The sequence below is a fragment of the Aedes albopictus genome, chromosome 2, assembly GCF_035046485.1.
Source record: "Aedes albopictus strain Foshan chromosome 2, AalbF5, whole genome shotgun sequence".
Lineage (NCBI taxonomy): Eukaryota > Metazoa > Arthropoda > Insecta > Diptera > Culicidae > Aedes > Aedes albopictus.
In genome coordinates this window covers 41,945,801-41,967,131 of record NC_085137.1, presented here as the reverse complement: position 1 = coordinate 41,967,131, position 21,331 = coordinate 41,945,801, and the positions used below count along the sequence as shown (strand labels likewise).

Here is a 21,331-nt window from a genome sequence, read left to right as displayed (position 1 = left end):
CTGTTTTGGACGTACGCCGCGGCTGCGACTGCCTCATCCCAAAACCTCTTATGTATTGAGTTCTGCGTCGACGAGCATACAAGTTGCCATTCCCTACAGTGAACAGTTGCTTTTTTTTCGACGACGCCGCTGATAACTGAGATTGTATTCCTTCCTGATCACAGAAAGACTTGAGTTCGTAGCTAACATACTCCCCTTCCCACCTTCTTCATAACGGATAACGCAAGATGTTTTCCCGAATTTTGTTTTTACATAGGTTATACAAATCGTTTGATGCAGCTGACAGCGTCAGACTTTTACCGAAGCCACCAAACGACCGTGTATGATCATCGATCAGGATCATTGAATATCGGGCACCGCCAGGCATGACCTTTGGTCCACATACATCTGTTTGAACCAATTTAAGAATGCCACTGGTTCTATTCTGGGAGGCTTCGGGAAATGCAATACGCGAGGATTAACTTGTGAGACAGTGTTTGCATACTTGCCGCAAACCACAGTTCTTCAACAGCAATCTAACGCCGAGCTCTTCCGCTTGAATTCTCTTCACGGACGCCCGATCCCGGTGGTCAAACCGCCGATGCCAAGAGTGTTAGCAGTTCGGAAGGCAACGGATCTTTTTGCTGAGCTTCGCGTACTCCACCGTACGTGAACAGGTTTCGACTAGACGCTGTCCATAAAATACGTAGACTCAACTTTGGCAATCTCAGCCCCTTCCCCCTCAAAGGACGTAGTTAATGGACAGGCCCCAGATACGGAAAAGTTCACCCGGCAGCCTCTTTGTGTCAGTTTGCGTACTGACATCGAAGCGCTATCAAGTTATGTAGTGTACAAAAGTGTTTTGTGTGAAACGGTGGTGTTTTTACTGTAGGAAGGTCTACAGATGACTAGGAACTGAGGATGCGGGCCAGGATAAGACTTACGGAAGCTGGAGGACTGGATTGGACTGGCAGAAAAAGAAGGTATGTTCAGACAAGGTCGTGTCGAGATTGAACGACTATTTTGGTCGGATGCTCTCCGACAAAGAGCATGATCATGTTGCTGTTGATCCATTTCCAATCCAATAGATCAATAGAAGGTCCTTCATAAGTTGCTATTCACCGATATCTAATTATCTGAACCCGTTAGAGGTATGAACTCAAAGAAAGTGCCAGAGCTGGGAAATAGAACCCATGACCATTCCCTTATAAAGCGAACGTGTGACCACTGCGCCACGGGCCTCGGCCAAATGTGCCATTATCAGTTTCTGATTTCACTGCCACAAATTTAAAATGCATATACTGAATTAGTATCATACCTTGATTTGCGCTCAAGATCACAGCGGTCAGCAACCCATACAAACGTCCAATACTGCATAATTTTACAGCTGCTGCCATTGCTAATCAGCTAGTATAAATTGTTCGAACGATTTACATGCGATTCAATAATTGGCTTCAGTCCGTCGAGCCTGTTCGAAATCCATCATTTCGGAAAAATTTCGTCAGCAAGTGATTCAACAACTAAACATGTCGTCGCTTCAAATTCGATCCGTTGGGACTGGTGAGAGTGTCGTGATAACAGGGGTGTCTGGACGTTTTCCGCGAGCCAACAATGTTCGTGAGTTTGCGCATAGCCTGTACCGGAAACAGGATCTTGTGGATGATCTTGAGACTCGTTGGAGGCATACGATGCAGGACGTTCCGCGGCGTACCGGAAAAATCAGTAATTTAGAGAAATTAGATGCAGATTTCTTCGGGATTAGCAGGTACGAACGGGACACGATGGACCCGCAGGTTCGCATGACGATAGAACATGCCTACGAAGCTGTTGTTGACGCCGGAGTGAACCCGCAGACTTTACGAGGAACGCCAACAGGGGTCTTCAGTGGGGTGTGTTTCTCGGAAACTGAAGTGTGCATGTACTACAGAGCACGTCCTCCCAGAGGACTTGGTTTGTTAGGGTAAATGCGAAGGCATACACGATATGTTAATGTGTTCTAACATTTTTTGTTTATTTTTTTGGAAGGTGTGCCAAATCACAGATTCCTAATCGTATTTCGTACTTGCTCGACCTTAAAGGTCCAAGTTACGTGCTGGACACTGCTTGTAGTAGCTCAATGTACGCATTGGACGTGGCGTACCGCAGTATAATGAACGGCGAGTGTGATGCGGCTATTGTTACGGGAGCCAACCTTACATTGCATCCCTTCATTACGTATCAGTTTGCATTGTTGGGAGTTTTATCGAAGGATGGATATTGTCGACCTTTCGACAAGGATGCAACAGGATACACTCGTTCAGAAGCAGTTTGTGCTGTATTTCTACAGAAGGCTAAGGATGCAAAACGAGTCTACAGTCATATCATTCATTCCAAGACAAACTGTGATGGTTTCAAATCTGAAGGAATAACTTATCCTTCAGGATCAGTTCAACAGCAGTTACTAACTGAATTCTACGACGAAGTTGGAATCAGTCCTACAGAGGTTGACTACGTTGAAGCGCATAGCACTGGAACATTTGTGGGAGATCCAGAAGAATGTGATGCGATAGATAAAGTGTACTGTACTGGAAGAAACGGTCCCCTGCTAGTGGGTTCTGTAAAATCCAGCATCGGGCATACAGAAGCCTCAGCAGGAGTTTGCTCGATCACGAAATGCATCATCGCTATGGAGAATGATCTTATTCCTCCCAACATCAATTATACCGAATACAGACCGACAATTCCATCTCTGGTTGAAGGTCGTCTGAAGGTAGTTGCTGATCCTACCCCACTTTCGGGTCCTTTGGTTGGCATCAATTCGTTTGGATTCGGAGGTGCGAACGCTCATGCCTTGCTATGTCGCAATTTGAAAGAGAAGGTCAACAGAGGACTTCCGGATGATGATCTTCCTAGGTTGGTTACGTGGTCAGGAAGAACTCGAGAAGCTATTGAATGCATGCTTCAGGATATAGGTCAGCGTCCCTTAGATATTGAGTTTATTGCTTTGTTGAATAGCGTTCAGCAACAAGCTACTCCAGGCCATCGTTATCGCGGCTTTGGAATTTATCAGAAGAATGGAGATCGTGCAGCTGTTCAACAAGCATCGTTCATAGATCGAGTGAAGCTTGAGGCTCGTCCAGTGGTTGCTATTTTTGGAGGATTAAACACCAACTGGAGACAAGAGCTAGATGCTCTACGACAGTTTTCTGTAGTGGAAGCTACCTTTATTAAATGTAACGGTATCTTACGATCATTGAAGTTCGAGCTATACAAAAGACCCTCGGGAAAACAGAGCATTCTTCACAACATGGTCGGGTCGACTGTTCTTCAGTTGTCTATCGTTGAATTGCTTAGTTCTATTGGCGTAAAGTTCGATTTCTATGGAGGACATTCCATTGGACAATTCACTTGCGCATACATTGACCAAAACTTGAACCTAGAACAATGCCTTCGATTGGCCTTCTGGCATGGAGTAGTATATTCAGATTGTGGTTCAGTATGTGATCGTACTGCTTTTGTTCGAAATAATTCGAAACTGAGTCAGATTACACTGGAAAATTTTACCAAGGATAATGCTAATACTTTTGGTATATTGACAAGCAGAGGAATGACGGAACAGATCCGACAATTAAAATCATCTGGATGTGCTGCTGAAAAGCTGTCGTTTTTGAATGTGCATACGGATACAGCAAAATATTCAACGCTTGAACAAAAGCTACAGAAAGCCGTCAATACCATATTGCGTAGAACAGTTCAGCCCAGTGACAAATGGATAACTGCCAGCTTGCCTCAGACATCTTCTATGTTCCATTCGCCGAAGCTGCACGATGTTACATCCATAGTAAATTTGATTGAGAAGATACCGCGTCATACACACGTTGTCGAATTTGGAACTGCACATTCGTGTGAAAATGTTCTTCGGCTATTAAATCAGAGTTCAAATAACGTTAAATCAGGTTACGGTTCTCCCGATATCGTCAGTCAATTGCTGCGTCAAATAGGACAGTAAGTATTCTATAAAACTCTTTTTATTCAATGTATATTGAAATCAATTTTTCTCATAGTTTACACTTGACATCGCAGAACCTGGACGTTGCGAAGCTTTATCCAGAAGTTCACTTCCCGGTGTCCAGAGGAACCCCGATGATTTCACCTCTGATTCGATGGGATCACCGAGAAGATGCTTTCGTAGTTAAATACAACTGGGAGGAGAGTACTAAATCCAACTTTCTACATTTCAAGATTTCTTTATTCAGCCAAGAATACAAACATGTTGTTGGACATAACATTGATGGAAGAATTTTGTTCCCAGCTACTGGCTATTTGCAGCTGGTTTGGGAGCTGCTGGCTAACCTAGCGAATAGAGATCTAGTCGATTATCCGGTTGAATTCGAGGACGTCCGATATGTGAGAGCCACAACTTTGACGAAAGGACAACCAGTTGAACTGCTAATAACAATTCAGGAGGTGTCAGGACGATTCGAGGTATTTGAATAATGATTCATCATGGCTTTGTATTATTCCATTTTTTTCTAGATCTCTGAAGGAAGTACGGTAGTTGTAACAGGAATGGCAAGAATGTTGAAAGATGCAAACTATCCAGCAATTGAAGACGTATCAACGCCAGCAATAACAATGAAAACGAAAGATTTCTACAAGGAGCTTCGTTTACGTGGATACTACTACACGGGTCTGTTCAAATCAGTGTTGGAAGCAAAATCCGATGCAACAATGGCAAAGATTCAATGGAAGGGCAACTGGATGGCCTTCCTGGATTGCCTACTACAAACTGGCATAATTGCAATCGACACCAGATCCTTGATGGTACCAACGGCAATACAACGGCTTTGTATTGCTCCGAAAGCCCATTTAAAAATTATGGAACGAGAAGGAGAAGACTGTGAGTTCTTCACGATGAAGTCCAGCCCGAACACCAATGTTTCAGTTTGCGGTGGCATCATGATTTGTAATCCTCGGGCCAGCAGTGTAGGTCGCAGAAATCCTCCGGGTATTCCAATTTTGGAGACCTATCAATTCGTACCGTATCACTCAAACAATCAAGTTTCAGCTTCAGAAGCGATTAGGATGTGTGTTCAGCTGGCACTAGAGAATGTCCCAACGTTATCAATCAATGTGACGGAAGTTCATAGCGAGCGAGTTCCGATTATCGCACACTTGTTTGGAGGGGCCATTGCTGATCTTCCGTTGGTGAAAGCCAATCTAACCGTGTTAGCTAAAGCAGAAATGGAGCTCGATAATGTCACCGTTAAGCTGGAAAAGTTATCTGATCAATCAAACTTGCTCTTTTTGGTAACCGACAGTAACTGGAGCGAACCAAACTTTTTGAAAGGTGCGGTTGGTCTCTTGGTGGACCGAGGATTCATCGTTGTCCGTGAGAAGATCAACTTCAATCTAGACGATCTAGAATTTCCAGACGAACTTAACATGATTGCATCATTTCGAGTTGACGAAGGAGAAACATATATCTGTTTGCAGCGTAAAACCAAAGGATTCAATGATACTCCTGCAATTTTGCAAGTTGATTCATCTGATTTCAGTTGGTTGGCTCCTCTGAAACAGGCTGTCAAAGTCAGACCTGTGGTTCTGTTCTCACAAAACGACTCAGTTTCCGGAGTTGTTGGATTAGTGAACTGCATTCGCAAAGAACCCAAAATGCAAGCAGTTCGTTGTGTACTGATCGATGATCCAAAAACTCCGGAATTTTCATTGAGTGATCCATTATACATGAACCAGGTGAAGTTAGGACTGGCGATCAACATTCTCCGGAATGGTGTCTGGGGTAGTTACCGTCATACATTGATTTCGAAGAAGCCCAAAAGACAGAGCCCGTGTCCAAGCATTGCTACGCTAACGCCCTAACAAAGGGCGACCTATCGTCGATGATGTGGTTCACCGGAGCCTACAACGAATGGAATGTTGTGTCCAACAAGGTTAAGGTATCGTATTGCACATTAAACTTCCGCGATGTGATGGTTGCCACAGGTCGATTGTCTTCAGATGTGAGCTCATTCAATCGATTGGAAGAAGAATGTGAGCTGGGCTATGAGTATGCAGGAGTAACGGAAGATGGTAGGCGAGTAATAGGAGTACTACCTTTTGGAGCGTTATCCACTTTGGTAGATGCTGATCCTATGGCTATTTGGTATATTCCAGATAGCTGGAGTTTACAGGATGCTTGTACAGTACCTATTGTCTACAATACAGTACTAATAGCGTTCAAGATAAGTGCCAATGTAAAGACAGGTCAATCTGTGCTAATCCATGCAGGTAGTGGAGGCGTTGGATTAGCGGCAATCAATATTGCACTTGCCTATGGTATGGAGGTGTTCACCACTGTCGGTAGCGACGAGAAAGTCAACTATCTATTGAACGAGTTTCCTGCACTGAAACGAAAAAACATTGGGAATTCAAGGGATTTGTCATTCGAAAAGATGATCAAATTGAGAACCAATGGAAGAGGAGTGGACTACGTGTTGAATTCATTAGCTGAGGAGAAGTTGCAAGCGTCTGTGAGATGCCTGGCAAAGGGTGGTCATTTCTTAGAAATTGGAAAGTACGACATGGCTAGAGATTCTCAGCTTTCCTTGGAACTTTTCAAAAAAGGAATAACATTCACTAGTGTGTTGCTGGATTCGATAATGAGGGAAAAACCTCAGCTGAAACAAGTATGCAGTGCGACTTGGCATTCTAGCTGTAACAAAAATATACAAAACCTTCATTTTCTAGGTTGTTAAACGGCTACTGGCAGAGGCGATCCAGTCTGGCATCGTGAAACCGCTGAAAACAAATGTGTTCGAAGCTGCTGATCTGGAGAAAGCAATGAGATTTCTGGCCAGTGGAAAGCACATTGGAAAAATCGTTATAAAACTGCGTGAAAACGAGAATGACGCCGAGACTCTGCCGATCACATATTACCCGCACGTTTTCTGTAATCCGGATCAGGTGTACGTCATTGTTGGCGGTTTGGGAGGGTTTGGTCTTGAACTAGCGGATTGGCTTGTACTGCGTGGATGTAGAAAGTTGGTATGCAGTTCTAGCCGAGGTGTCACTAAACCGTATCAGGAATACAGGATTAAGTAAGTTTTCGCAATGTCCATAGATGTTACACTAAACCTACTATTTTCTAGAACCTGGCATAATTATGGTGTACTCACACACGTGTGCACTGCAGATGTTACGACAATGGAAGGTTGTCGTGTCCTTCTGAAGGAAGCATCACGATTCGGTTCCGTATCGGCAATCTACAACTTAGCTGTACAGCTCCGGGATGCCATTCTGGAGAACCAATCTGTTGAAAAGTTCGTGGAATGCATGGCCCCCAAAGCAAAGGCAACTGAGTACCTCGACAAGGTCAGCCGTGAGATGTGTCCGGATTTGAAGCACTTCATTGTGTTCTCCAGCGTTTCTTGTGGACGGGGAAATGCAGGTCAGAGCAACTACGGTATGGCAAACTCTGTGATGGAGAGGATCATTGTACGGAGGCATGCGGATGGTCTTCCCGGCAAAGCCATTCAATGGGGTGCTGTTGGGGAGGTAGGGTTGGTTGCTGATATGGCGGAAGATAAGATCGACATGGAAATCGGAGGAACACTGCAGCAGCGCATTTCATCGTGTCTTCAGGAGATGGATTACTTGTTGACATGTGACGCCCCAATTGTGGCCAGTATGGTGGTTGCGGAAAAACGAACTGGAACAGCATCGAAGAACGTGATCGAAGCTGTTATGAACATAATGAACATCAAAGATTTAAAGTCAGTTTCGATGGAAAGTACACTGGCAGATATAGGAATGGACTCATTGATGGCGGTAGAAATCAAACAAGTCTTGGAAAGAGACTTCGATATGGTTTTGTCTCCTCAAGACCTGAGAACATTATCCTTTGCGAAATTGCTGAAAATGGACGAGGAGAAGAAGCAAGCAATAAAGGATATAGAAATACAGGAAAGTGAACTATTGGAGATTAAAATGCAAATGTTGTTGAGAAATCTTGGTAACGAGATAACCAGTGATGCGACGATTTTGAGGCTAACATCAGCTGGTAATGATGGTCGTCCGATTTTGTTCATTCCTGGTATTGAAGGTGTAGCAGGGAATGTTTGGAAGACGATTGCTGAACAAGTAAAATCTCCAGTGTACATGCTTCAGTTATCAAAAACCTTGGATTGCAAAAGCATCCCAGCTATTGTAGAGTGTATCATAGATGAGGTTTGCGAAACAATGTTCAATGAGTTCAATGACTTTGCAATAGTGGCTTATTCGTTCGGATCTCTGATTGCAATCGAGATTGCAAGGTATCTTCAGACGAAAGGCATTCGCGGGAAACTACTACTACTGGATGGTGCACCAAAGTACTTGAAGCGTTGGTCACTCAAACACCTGAACAACAACCCATCAGATGACGAAATTCAGAAGCTCATATTGCTTGTTTTGTTTGCCATGGTATTTCCGGATCAACCTTCCGATAAGGCAACGGCTATCCTAGAGCTTGAATCTTTTAACGATCAAATTGAGAAGCTGATCGAACTGGGCGCTGAACAGAGTGAATACTCACCAGACTACACAAGGAAGATGACGAAAGCGCTTTGCAAGAGAATAAAAATGACGTCCCTGTTGAACTTGGATGAAGATCAGCCGTTAGACCTCCCGGTTACGCTGGTGCGACCAGTCGACGCATCTTTCACGGACATTGAAGAAGATTACGGGTTGGCCAATTATACGACAGGGAACATTACATTGCGAATGGTTGAAGGAACTCATTCATCGATGTTGGAAAATGCTAATCTTGCTGACATTATAAATAAATTTGGCTGTTTCTAGTTTCTAGTTTCTTACGCTATTAAAAAAGCTTCTGCAATTACAATGGACAATGGAAAATACACGGAATATTTCTAAATTTGAACCTATAACTTTACTGCTGTCGTAAAATAAACTTGTAAAGAGATGTGAATAAACGACGTAGAACAAATGTTCGGCATCCCGGCCCAAACCCTCTCTCATCATGGACTTCTGTAGGCAAAACATTGCGCTAGCCCGATAGATTCGTACAATCGTTTTTTTTAATTTATATGAGAGCTTGGGCATTTCGATAGCATAATGGATAAGACTTTGGTTCGGATGTCCAGAGAGGGCGAAATAAAATACTTCAAACAACCAACCAGTGTTTGCTTTTATATTTATTGTGTTGAATTTAGCAAATAGTTTTCGTATAAATTCGTGTTGCTAATCTTATGTGTGTTTTATACATTCAAGCTATTGATAATATCCACTAGAACCTTGTTATCTAGCATAGTCATGTGGCTGCCGTCAACCACTTTCATCGACATCGTTGCAGTTGTACTTCCTTCCAGTCCGTATTCTTCATCGATGTCCATCACGGACACCTCCGATGGTCGCACCAGCACAATTGGCACGTTCAGAGGTTCCATTTTGTCAGGGTTCAACCCGAGCACCATCTTGATGCGATTGAACAGCGCTTTAGTCATTTTCCTCGTATAGTCCGGCGAGTAAGTGGCCTGGCCCTTGGCCACTTCAATCAACCTCTCGATCTGTCCATCAAAGGTAGCGACCTGCATGATTGCATAGCTCTTCTCGAGCGGTGAATTCGGAAACACTTGCGATATGATTGCAACCATCAGAAGACTTTGAATGTGCTTGTCGGACACAGCGTGACCCATTTGCATCACAGATAACTGCTTCAAGAACTTTGGAGCTCCGTCGAGTAGAATCAGTTTTCCGGGGATGTTTTTGCGCTGAACTCTCCTCACAATTTCATGAGCGATTAGAGTCCCGAAAGAGTAGCCAATGACGACGAAATCTTCAAAACCGGCAAAAACTTTCTCATCCAGCTCGTCGAACACGTAATCAACGATTTCCGAAACGCTTCTCAGATCGAAAGTGTTCAATGTTTGTAGCATGTAAACAGGAGCGTTAATACCGGCGGCTAGCACACGCCATACATGCCCTGCTACACCTTCCAAGCCAGGAATTATTAGAATAGGACGTCCTTCGGATGTTTTCGATGGTAAGGGTAGTAGCGTGACGGCACTGTGTTCCTCTTCACCCAAGTTTCTAAGTAGCATTTCCATTCCGATGATCATCGGACTGGCGGACGTTTCGTCCTTCGAGTCAGCACTGAGTCTCTTCTCATCTACCATCTTCTGTAGCTTCATGAAGGTCAATGTACGGAGCTCGAGAGGTGAAAGGACCAAATCGAAATCACTCTCCAAAACTTGTTTTATCTCCACGGCCATGAGAGAATCCATGCCCACATCCGCCAGGGTGCTTTCCATCGAAACCGACTTCATATCACGAATACTCATAATGTTCATCACCGTCTCCATGATGTTTCTCGAGCCTCCACCGATACGCTTCTCCGCTACAACCATACTTCCCACAATCGGATCCACGCTCAACAACAATCGATCCAACTCCTGCAAACAAGACGAAATCCTCTGCTGCAGTGTTCCACCAATCTCCATGTCGAGTCTATCTTCGGCCATGTCTGCAACGATACCGACCTCTCCAATCGCTCCCCACTGAATGGCCTTCCCGGGCAAGCCTTCGGCTACACGGTTCTCCACAATACGTTCCATGATGGAGTTGGCCATGCCATAGTTGCTCTGTCCGGCGTTTCCTCGCCCACAGGATACACTGGAGAACACCACAAAATGTGATAACCGAGGACACAACTTCCGACTGACTTCGTCCAAGAAACGAGTGGCGTACGCCTTCGGCGCTAGACATTCGCTGAATTTATCCGGGGTTTGGTTTTCTAGGACGGAGTCTCGCAGTTGCACTGCCAAATTAAAGATGGCCATTACAGGACCTATAACGGACGCCTCTCGGAGGAGTTCACGACAACCTTCCAGGGTGGTGATGTTGGCAGTGTTCACTAACGTACGAACGCCGTATCGATTCCACAATCTACAATCGAATGATGATAGGTAAAAAGATTCAACACGCTCCGTGAAATGCTCACCTGATTCGATACTCCTGATACGGTTTGGTGATACCTCGGCTGGAACTGATAATAAGCTTACGGCATCCGCGTAGAACCAACCAGTCTGCCAGTTCCAAACCGAAACCTCCCAATCCACCAACGATCACATAGGAGCAGTCCGGATCACAGTACATCCTCGGAACATAGTTGATTGGTTCCGTCTGCACATCGTCCTCACGACTCCGGATCTGTAGTAGAATCTTTCCAATGTGTTTGCCACTAGCAAGAAAGCGGAAAGCCTTTTCTATTTCAATGGCTGGGAACACTGTAGTGCTCAACGGCTTAATAACCCCACTCAATATGTCTGCCGTTAGCAACGCGTGTAGCCTCTGTGAAAATGATCAACTTGAGCTCAAAGAATAATGACCAAGAAAAACAAACTCATCTACCTGCTTTTCCGCAAACGATCCCTTGAACATGGCATCCAGCATCACAGCCGTAAATGATATTCCCTTTTGAAACAGCTCCAGAGCAATCTTCGAGTTGTTGGCCATATCGTACTTCCCGATTTCCAAGAAGTGACCATTGATGCTCAAGCACCGGAGCGAAGCTTGCAGCTTTTCCTCGGCTAAAGAGTTCAAGACAAAGTCCACCCCACGGCCATTCGTTCTCAGCTTAATCATGTTCTCGAACGAAGTGTCCCTTGAGTTTCCGATATTTTCCGCTTTCAAGCGTGGATACCGTTTCAGAATGAACTGCTTCTTTTCCTCAGTACTCACCGTACTGAACACTTCCATTCCGTAGGCCAAGCACACTTGAATCGCTGCCAAGCCAACACCTCCACTTCCAGCGTGAATCAGGATTGATTTGCCCTTCCTGATACGACTGCATACGAACAACGCCGTGTAGACCGTACCGTAGACTACGGGAACGGTTGCCGCTTCTTCCAGACTCCATTCGTCCGGAATGGTCCAAGTCATCAACGGATCGCACTCCACCATGGTCGCCATCGCTCCACTTGGAAGCACTCCCATAACCCGTCGACCACGAACCGACACTCCAGAGTATTCGTTACCTAACAGGCACTCCTGCTCCAACCGATTGACGTGCAGCACATCCGACGAAAGTCTGCTGGTGGCGATCATCACGTCGCGGAAGTTCAACGCACTGTACACCACCCGTATTTGTTCACCACCGGTGGATACAGTGTTCAGTGGTCCGGTAAACCACGTCATCGACGAGAGATCGCCCTTCGTGAAGCAATTGGCGAAGCAGTGATTGCGTACGGGTTCCACTTTGGGTTTTAAGTCCATCAATGCGTGGCGATAGCTGCCCCAAGTTCCGTTTCGGTAGACGTTGATGGCTAGGTCCAAGCTGAGCTGACCTTTGTAGAATGGTTCATTCAAAACGAATGGCGGAGCAGTATGATCATCTATGAGAACGCAGCGTACCGGGTGAGATTTCAGCTCTTTCTTGATGCAGTTGACCAGGCCAATTACACCGGAAACCGGATCATTTTGAGAATACAGTAGAACTGGTTTTGTCTTGATCACATTTTGAAGTTCTTGGAGCCATTCGAAATCAAGATCGTCAGATCGGACTTGGATAACTGCTGGCGCTTCTTTGAAATTGTTGGACGTTTTCTGAAGCAGAACAAGCGCTTGATTGTCCTGAACGACGAAGCTGGCAACTTTAGCCAGCGTTGCGGGAAGATCAACTTCAGTGTTCGATTGCCGAACAACCAGAAAACCGGAAGGACCAAGGCTGTGCAAAGCATCCTGTATAAAACCATCCTCAGCAAGCTGGTTGTGGGTTATGATGAAGAGAAGTCCCGTTTGTTCCGCAAGCTTCTCATTTTTAACTGTGATATCTGGGAGATCAATATTTTCAGAAGACAACAAGGTCATGGTTGGTTGAACCAATGGGAGATCTGCTACAGCTTCCAAAAAATATGGCAATAATAACTCAGTGCCGGCATTGTGTATCTCCGTAGCCCGAATAGAAAGGGTTGGTGCATTTTCCAAAGCCAGATGAACGCACATCCGCACCGCTTCCAGAACTGTCACCTTCTCGGTAGAATGGTATGGAACAAAGCTGTAAGTCTCCAGGACCGGAACACCTGGAGGATGACGTCTGTTTACAACGTTTGCACGAAGACCAGATATACGAATGCCTCCAGAAACGCACACATTAGTCCTCGCACAGTTCGTAACTGTAAAGTACTCCGTACACTCGTCAGCGTCACGGGACATCAACGACAAGTGTTGCTTCGGATAGATCGTAATGCTTTCAATAGCCGTTGGAACCATCAATGATCGGGAATCGATGGCAACTATCCCAACCTGTAGTAGGCAATCTAGAAACGCAACCCAATTGCCCTTCCACTGGACCTTGGCCGCCGATCCGTCGCTCTGAGCTTCCATAACGGATTTGAACAATGCGCTATAATGGTATCCCCGCAGCCTGAGTTCCTTGTAAAAGTCCCTAGATGTCAACAGAGTGGACACGGTATTCCCTTCGAAAGCCTCAAACTGTTCAGGAGCTGTATTTAACTTTCTCGCAAATCCAGTTACAACCGGAGTTGCGCTGTCCGAAATCTGAAAGCACATCCAAATACATATAGCCACCTTCATCCCAACCTTATGCACACACACTGACCTCGAATCTTCCAGTTCCCTTCTCGAGCGTCACCAGCAAATTGGTGGCCTTATTCTTCGTTAGAGTTGTCGCACGCAGGAACTGCACATCGTCGAACTGCATCGGACAATCGGCGATCTCGCGCTGCGACAGGTAGGCTATCAACTCCCACACCAGGCTGAGGTAACCTGTGGCGGGAAAAAGAACCCTACCGTCAATGCAATGCCCAGCGGCGTAAACGAAGTCCTGATCCGCCAGGGTGACCTTGAAGCTCATCTGGTTGGACACCCGGAAGGCTACCCATTCGTAGCGCACAATATACCACGAGTCGCGGTGATCCCATCGAATCAACGGTGCGATCATGGGAGTTCCTCGGGCCACCGGAAACTGCACCGGTGGGTAGAGGTTCAGCAGGTTCAGGTCTTGCTGCGCTAAGTACAAACTGTTGGAGAGAACTTTTAGATGTTTGTTTCCAAATAAGAAGATTTAAAACTTACTGTCCTAATGTAGCCAGTAGACTCTTGACGGTTCCCGCGGATTTCTCCACAGGCAGGCATTTGGACTTCCGTTTCAAGGTTTTAAGAATCGGCTGCATAGTATACTTTGCTAGTGGCTCCAATAGCATGCAGTGTTCAGGAATTTTCTCCAACAGGTTCACAACGGAGAACGAATCGTGCACCGCTGTTGACGCGAAGTCCGATGGATTCTTGAGGTTGATCCAGCGATGAGAGGGTTTCAAAGGCTGTGGGATAATGTGCGACACAAGGGTGTTCAACTTTTCCGTCAACTCAGCCGCGGAGTCCTTCGCGTAGAGCATGCTGACAAATGGCAGATGTTCTGCAACGTAGCCTCGTGACTTCAGCTGATCGACGACGGCACAAGTTGGATTCAGTGGACCTCCGACAACTCCGAACCGCGACAGGAATGTATCCTGTATGAATCCATCGAAGGAAAGTGGCGGCGCTGGACGTTTCGATCCCAGTTCCAGAAATGCGTTGAAGTTCATCTCGGTTTTGTACTCAGCTAGCACAGATCCATGATAGTATGCGATTTGGACTATCTGATCCAAAGTTAGGCAGCCATCTAGATAGGCGCAGGTGAACTGCCCGACCGAGTGACCGCCGTATGCGTTTAGTTGGACTCCGGTGACGTTAAGAATATCGGCGTATGCCAGCTGCAGTACAGTTGATCCAATTAAAAGCTGTCGAAGATCAGTTCTTCGCGTTGGTTTGTGGAACAGATCATACCCAAACGTAGTCAATACGGCACAACAATCAGTCACCGTTTTTTGGACACAAGGAAACTGTCGCAACACGTCCAAATCTTCACGCCACTTCAACGAAATACCTGGAAAGATCGCCACGAGTGGTGAATTGTCGAGTTTAACGCGTTTCATATCGAACAGGTCGATAGTCGTGGGCTGCGATGCTCGTTTGTCAAAAATGGCAAAACCTCTATATCGATGCCCAGGAGTCCGAGTACGTTGCACATTGTGCAACAGCGCAACGAAATCAGCGTCAAGTGGACGAGTTGCTATGTCCTCAAACATGTATTCTATTGCTTCTTTGGTTCTACTAGACCATGTGATCAGACGTGGAAGATCATCGTCCGGAACTCCGTATCCGATTTTATCCTTTGTATTACGCTGAATTAGCATGTGTGCGTTGGCTCCACCGAAGCCGAAAGAGTTGATCGCGATGAGAGGACCTTCTAGAGGTTTGGCTTGGTCCACCACTTGTAGACGACCTGCGGTTAAGGCTGGCACGTCTGGACGTGTTTTGGTGAAGTTGATATTCGGAGGAATCAAGTCATTTTCCATTGCAATGACACACTTCGAAAGCGATGACAACGCCGCCGAAGCTTCCGAATGCCCAATGTTGGACTTTACGGACCCAATAGGTAGAGGTCGGTCACGATCGGTGCAGAATATCTTGTCGATTGCGTCACACTCTTCCGGATCTCCTACTACGGTTCCAGTACTATGAGCTTCGATGAACGCAATGTCCCTGGGATCGATTGATATCTCATCGTAGAATTCACTCATCAGCTGCGTTTGCATCACACCTGAAGGATATGTTATCCCTTCAGATTTGAACCCGTCGCAATTGGTTTTAGTGTGTAGAATATGCGCATAAATTCTGTTGGCGTCTTTAGCCTTTTGTAGAAAAGCAGCACACAAAACTTCAGATCGAGTATACCCGTTGGCTTTTTCGTCGAATGGTCGACACACTCCATCCTTGGACAAAACGCCTAGCAATGCGAACTGATACGAAATGTAGGGATGCAAGCAAAGGTTAGTCCCCAATACAAGGGCTGCATCGCATTCTCCACTCAATATCTTCCTGCGAGCTACATCCAAAGCGTACATACTGCTGCTGCAGGCAGTGTCCATCACTAAGGAAGGTCCGCGAAGATCAAGCGTATAGGAAATCCTGTTGGCCACCTGGGACTTGGCACATCTATCGAAAAAGAAGTCAATCTATACCAGACACAAGCAAAATAGCCCTCAGCTTACCCTAGCATAGCATAGCCCTTCGGTGGACAAGATTGGAAAAACAGCCTAGCCTCAGTTTCCGAGAAGCAGACTCCAACGAACACACCCGTTCGCGATCCCCGAACCATTTCCGGGTTGGTCCCCGAATCTAGGATCGCTTCGTAGGCATGTTCCAGCAAAAGCCGCAGCTGCGGGTCCATAGCATTGCACTGATTCCGACTGATGCCAAAGAACTCCCGATCGAACTTGTCCAAGTTGTTGATCTTACCGGAACGGCGCGGAATCTCCGGCACAGTGTGCGGCCAACGTGTTTCCTTATCATCCACCAGATCACGCTTATCGTACAGATTCTCAGCAAACTGACGTATGTTGTCCGATTGCGGAAACCGTCCGGATATACCGGAAAGCACTACGCACTCATCTAGCTTAACCGAACCCAAACCACCGGCAGACGACATCGCGATACACAGAGTACAACGGTATTCCAACTGCAGTTAACAATCGATCGAAAACTGACGAAGAATTTGCATGACTGAATGGTTTTATATCGCAGGCCGTCCAATTTTTTGGCAATCGAAAATAAGATGCAAATTTCACTGCAGTCGAAAGGCAGTTCAACGACATGCTATGTAGCAGACGGCGTTCTTCAATTTAACCGACCTATGAAGTTCAAAACATTCTACAGAAGCTAATTAATCCAATGGTCGTCTAAACAATTCTAAACAAGCCGTAGGTCATGAATCAACAAATTGCCGAAAAATCAAACTAACAATAAATTGAGCCTAATGCGCTACGCAAAACGTCCAGACGACTGCTTAATGAATGTGCATTTCAAATACTACGCCGTTTAACGCATTCAGCAATTTAAATTACAAGCCGAAGACTGACGGCCCTGAAGAGGAAAGCTTTTGTTGGCACACGCCCCGCCCGACAAATGGAAGTTATTGACGGACATCTGGGAGCAGGCGCGTGGTTTCGCAGGAAACCAGCATAATTTGTGAGGAGCGGACCTGGTGTGATGGTTAGAACACTTGACTATCACGCCGAGGACCTGGAATCGAATACCACTCCCGACAAACTCGCAAAATGTGAGTTCTTCCTTCGGAAGGGAAGTAAGAGCGTGGGTCCCGAGATGAACTAGCTGATAATGCATGTGTATTAAGTTATTGTTGACAGATTTCTTGCTGTGTTAGTGTGAAATTTGGCGATTTGCTGTATCGCGTAAGCTTTCGCTGGAAGAAAACGTCATCTTATTTAGCGAAGCAAGGAAAATTTTCAATGCAAAAAGCAATACAGGGTTGAAAAAATCTCACTCAATTGAATGAAATTGCGCTGAACTGCATTGGGCAAGTTTGGCTGATACATCGACATTTTGTGAATCGATTCGAATCGGGCCAGCAGAATCGATTCACCGATTTAATCGAATACTTTGAATCGATGTTTTCACATCGATTCGATATTATAAAATGTGGCAAAACCAAAAAAGGATCTGTTTGCAGCATGGAGTATAATGGAGTATTAGTCTAAATAAATTGAATATCAAAAATTGAGATTGTTCATCGAACCGTCTCTGAAGGAATTCCTGGATAAATGCGTGAAGGAAATCCTAAAGAAATTCCTGGAGGTATTCCAGGAGAATTTCCTGGGGGACTCCCTGGAGAAATTCTTGTAGGATTGCCTAGCGCATATTTTGGAAGAAATCTCGAAGGAATCCCTGGATGAACTCCTAGAGGATTCCCTAGAGGAAATCTGAGAGGAATCTCTGGAGAAGAAACATTTTGAGGAATTCCTGGAGGAATCCTTAGAGAAATTTCTGAAGAAATTCTTGGAAGAACTCCTGGAGGACTTTTTGGAAAAATCGCTGGAGGAATCCCTGAAGCAATTACTGGAAGAACCTGAGGAGAAATGCCTGGAGGATCTTCTAGACAAATTCCTGGTGGAATTTCAAGTGGAACTCCTGGAGAAATCCATAGAGGAATTCTTGAAAAAATCCCTGGAGGAAACTCTGAAAGAATTCTGTGAGGAATCCCTGGAGAAATTTCAGAAGAAATTCCTTGAGGAATTCCCCCGAGAACTGTTTCTGGAGGAATTCTTGGAGGAATTTCTGGAGAAATCGTTGAAGAAATTTCTGGAGGAATGTCTGGAAGAATCCTAAGAGGAATCCCTGGAGAAATTTCTGAAGAAATTCCTGGAGGAGTTCCCAGGGCAATTCCTGGAGGAAATCCTGGAGGAAATTCCGGAGGAATCCCTGGAAAAACTCCTGCAAGAATTCCTGAATAAATTCCAGAAAGAATTTCTGAAGGAATCCATGGAGGATTTCCTGGGGAAATTCCTAGACGAACTGCTGTAGGAATTTCCGAAAGAAATCCTGAAGGAACTCCTGGATCAATTCGTGGAGGAACTCTTAGAGGAATTCCTGAAGAAATACCTGGGGTAATCCCTGGAGAAAATCTTGATTAAATTCCCGGAAAAGTCCCTTGAAAAATGCCAGGATGAAATCCTTGAGGAATGCCTGGAAGAATACCTGGAAAAATTCCTGAAAAAAATCCGGGAGGAGTTCCTGGGGGAATTTCTAAGGGAATCCCTGAAGGATTGCTCAAGAAATCTTTTAAGGAATTCCTAGAAGAATCTCAGAATTCTGAGATTCCTTAAATAATTCATGCAGGAATCGCCTAAAAAATTCTTAGAATAATTCGTGGATAAACTCCGGGAGGAATTCCTGGGGAAATTTCTGAAATTTTTTTGGAGAAATTTTTTTGGAGAAATTGCCGTAGGTATTGCGGAGGTATTCCTTGAGGAATTCCTGGAGGCTTAGAATAATTCCTGAAGGAGTGCCTTGGGGAACCCCTGGAGAAATTCTTGGAGACATGCTTGAAGGAGTTCCTGGAGGATTCTCTAGAGAAATTTCTTGAGGAATCCCTGCTTGGACCTCTCCATTTTTTCAAAAATGTTCACCCCCATATTTTGATTGGCATCCTAATAGAAGTAACTGGTCAAAATATTAGCCAAATCCATTGAAATTATGAGGTGCATCAAATCAATTTAGTGTTTTTAGACTCTTTTCGAACTTTAAAAATCCTAACTACACTAAAACTTGTCAAAAATTAATTCCTTCAGCACAAACTGAACACACAAGATTCCTCCAGGAATTTCTCCTAAAAGTGTACCAGTAGGAAATCCTCCAGAGATTCACCATGCAATGTATAGTATGGTGAAACTTTCAGGAAGAATTCCTGTAGGAATCTCTGGAGGAATTCCTAGAGGAATCTTTAGAGAAATTGCTAAAGGAGTTCACGAACGAATCCTAAGTAAGAACTTTTAAAGGAATCTTTGCAGGAATTCCTAGAGGAATCCTGGAGGAATTTCTGGAGGAATCCCAGGAATAATTCCTGAAGAAATCCAAGGATCAATTTCTGAGGGAATACTAGGAGGAGTTTCTGGAGAAATCCCAGAATGAAGTACTGAAGAAATCGCTGAAATTCCAGGAGGGATTCCTGAAGGAATCCCAAGAAGAGCTCTCGGAGGCAGTTTCAAAAAAATCCTGGAAGTTGTTCCCGAAAGAATCCCACAAGGAATTCCCAGGTGAATCCCTGGAGCAATTTTGGATAATTTTTTGAAGAATCCCCATGATGAATCCCGGAAGCAGTCCCATGAGGAATTCCTTAAGGAAACTCACGAGAACTTTCTTAGCGAATTCCTGGAAGAATTTCTGTAGGAATCCCAAGGTAAAAATTTGAAGCAATCCATGTCTTCAGTAAGACGAATTATTGAAGGAATACTTAGATGGACTCCTAATGAATTTATTAAGATGTTCCTGGATTAATTTTTGAATAATCTCTAATAAAATTGTCTGAAAGAATTTCTTGAAGATATTCCTGCAGAAATACTTCGAATAATTCCAAATGAAATGATTGAAGCAATCTTCAGCGGAATACTGGGAGGTATATATATATATATATGTAGGAATCCTTGAATAAATCTCTGAAGGAATACCTGCAGAAATACCTTAAAGGATCTCTGGAGAAATTCCTAAAAGAAACGTCGAAAACAGCTCTTAAATCATCACTGGAGGAACCTTTAAATATATCACAGGTTAAACTCCCGAATGTCTATTGGAATCCCTACATGAATTCTTAAAGGAATCTCTGGAGGTATTCAAGATGGAATCACTGCAGCAAGCTATGGAAAAAAAATCCTGGAGGAATTGCTCATACTTATATGGTTTACGAAACTAGAAACAAATCTTAAACAGTCATTTTGATTCCTCGAAGCTGCAATGCCTATTTGCATATTCACATATGGGGCGCCCATACCGCTTAAAGGTCGTCTCAAGACGTACCAACCATTTAAGACTTACGGTGGAGGACTTAGAACATCCTAACTTTAGTGTTTGTTGAACTTTCATAAGATCCAATGGACACGGTAGATTACATATCATATTTTTGTAAGACGTATCTTGCGCGATTGGAATGACAATATATATTAAAATTCCAGTTAGAGCATTTCGAATCTCTATATTCCGTACCAATTGACTTGAGGGTGCTTTAAACTTTCGCCCGAGGTGAATTCGTTACTATTCGCTTGTTTTTTTTTCACATTCACGACAAGATACGTACAATATCTGATCGACTGAGATTAAAAAAAGAAATAAGTTACTTACCAGCAGTTGACAGTGAGAAATTTTATCCCAGGAAGATCCACTTGACGATTTCATGATGTTTCTTTTTAGGTTCTGCAATTCCCACAAGAAAAAAATCTGGATAGGCTCACAAGACGATTGATCTATAGAAATAGTGGAAATCTCGGATACTTTTTCAAAACGACGTATAATACACGCAAATCCTATGTTGATACGTCGTTTTGAATAAGTATCCGAGAAATAGGTACATATTTATCATTCATTGATCAATTAGTTATTAATTACCTTTAGACAATTAGCTTGTTAGGTCTGAAACTGCAGCTGCAATGAATCTTTCAATGTCACAGAGGATGTCGTTTTCACATGTTATAAATGTTCGAAATTAAAAAGAATTTTCAGCACCTTCAAAAATACATGTGCAATAAACCACTAACTCTCAACGATATACTTCTTCCACTACCATATGATTGTGCAGCATATGCGATTGTGTGATAATAAACCTCGGATGAACTAATCTGGCAGTCAAATCACTCTAAGCATGCGAAACGAAGTCACAGGGATCTTTCTGAGCGTTCTAAATCATAAAAATCTTCACCTCGTTCACACAACACCACGTCAGTCGTCCCTTTTATTTTTGCTCTTG

General features: G+C 44.3%; 3 protein-coding genes across 3 annotated transcripts in view; 2 read left to right on the top strand and 1 right to left on the bottom strand.

The window, feature by feature from the left end:
* LOC109427815 (eEF1A lysine and N-terminal methyltransferase homolog) overlaps positions 1-21,331 on the top strand; it is a 90,218-nt gene that overhangs the window by 56,242 nt on the left and 12,645 nt on the right. The window lies entirely within an intron of this gene.
* Positions 1,240-9,121, top strand: LOC115265185 (fatty acid synthase-like). Its single transcript, XM_029869454.2, is given in 7 exon segments — positions 1,240-1,939; positions 2,005-3,963; positions 4,023-4,443; positions 4,495-5,793; positions 5,796-6,644; positions 6,706-7,055; positions 7,107-9,121. Coding segments are annotated over 7 exon segments (7,002 nt in total). The 5' UTR covers positions 1,240-1,505; the 3' UTR covers positions 8,797-9,121.
* Positions 9,148-16,611, bottom strand: LOC109421326 (fatty acid synthase). Its single transcript, XM_019695833.3, has 6 exons — positions 16,071-16,611; positions 14,053-16,014; positions 13,577-13,997; positions 11,368-13,515; positions 10,958-11,307; positions 9,148-10,902 (listed from the first exon to the last, which is right to left on the bottom strand). Exons 1-6 carry the CDS (start codon positions 16,505-16,507, stop codon positions 9,216-9,218), a joined length of 7,005 nt encoding a protein of 2,334 aa, XP_019551378.3. The 5' UTR covers positions 16,508-16,611; the 3' UTR covers positions 9,148-9,215.

Coding starts and splice junctions, on each gene's coding strand:
- LOC109421326 (XM_019695833.3), bottom strand. CDS start 16,507: ATGTCGTCTGCCGGTGGTTTGGGTTCGGTTAAGCTAGATGAGTGCGTA. Junction 16,015..16,070: donor AAGGGCTATGCTATGCTAGG/GTAAGCTGAGGG, acceptor CTTTTTCGATAG/ATGTGCCAAGTCCCAGGTGG. Junction 11,308..11,367: donor GATCGTTTGCGGAAAAGCAG/GTAGATGAGTTT, acceptor TCATTTTCACAG/AGGCTACACGCGTTGCTAAC.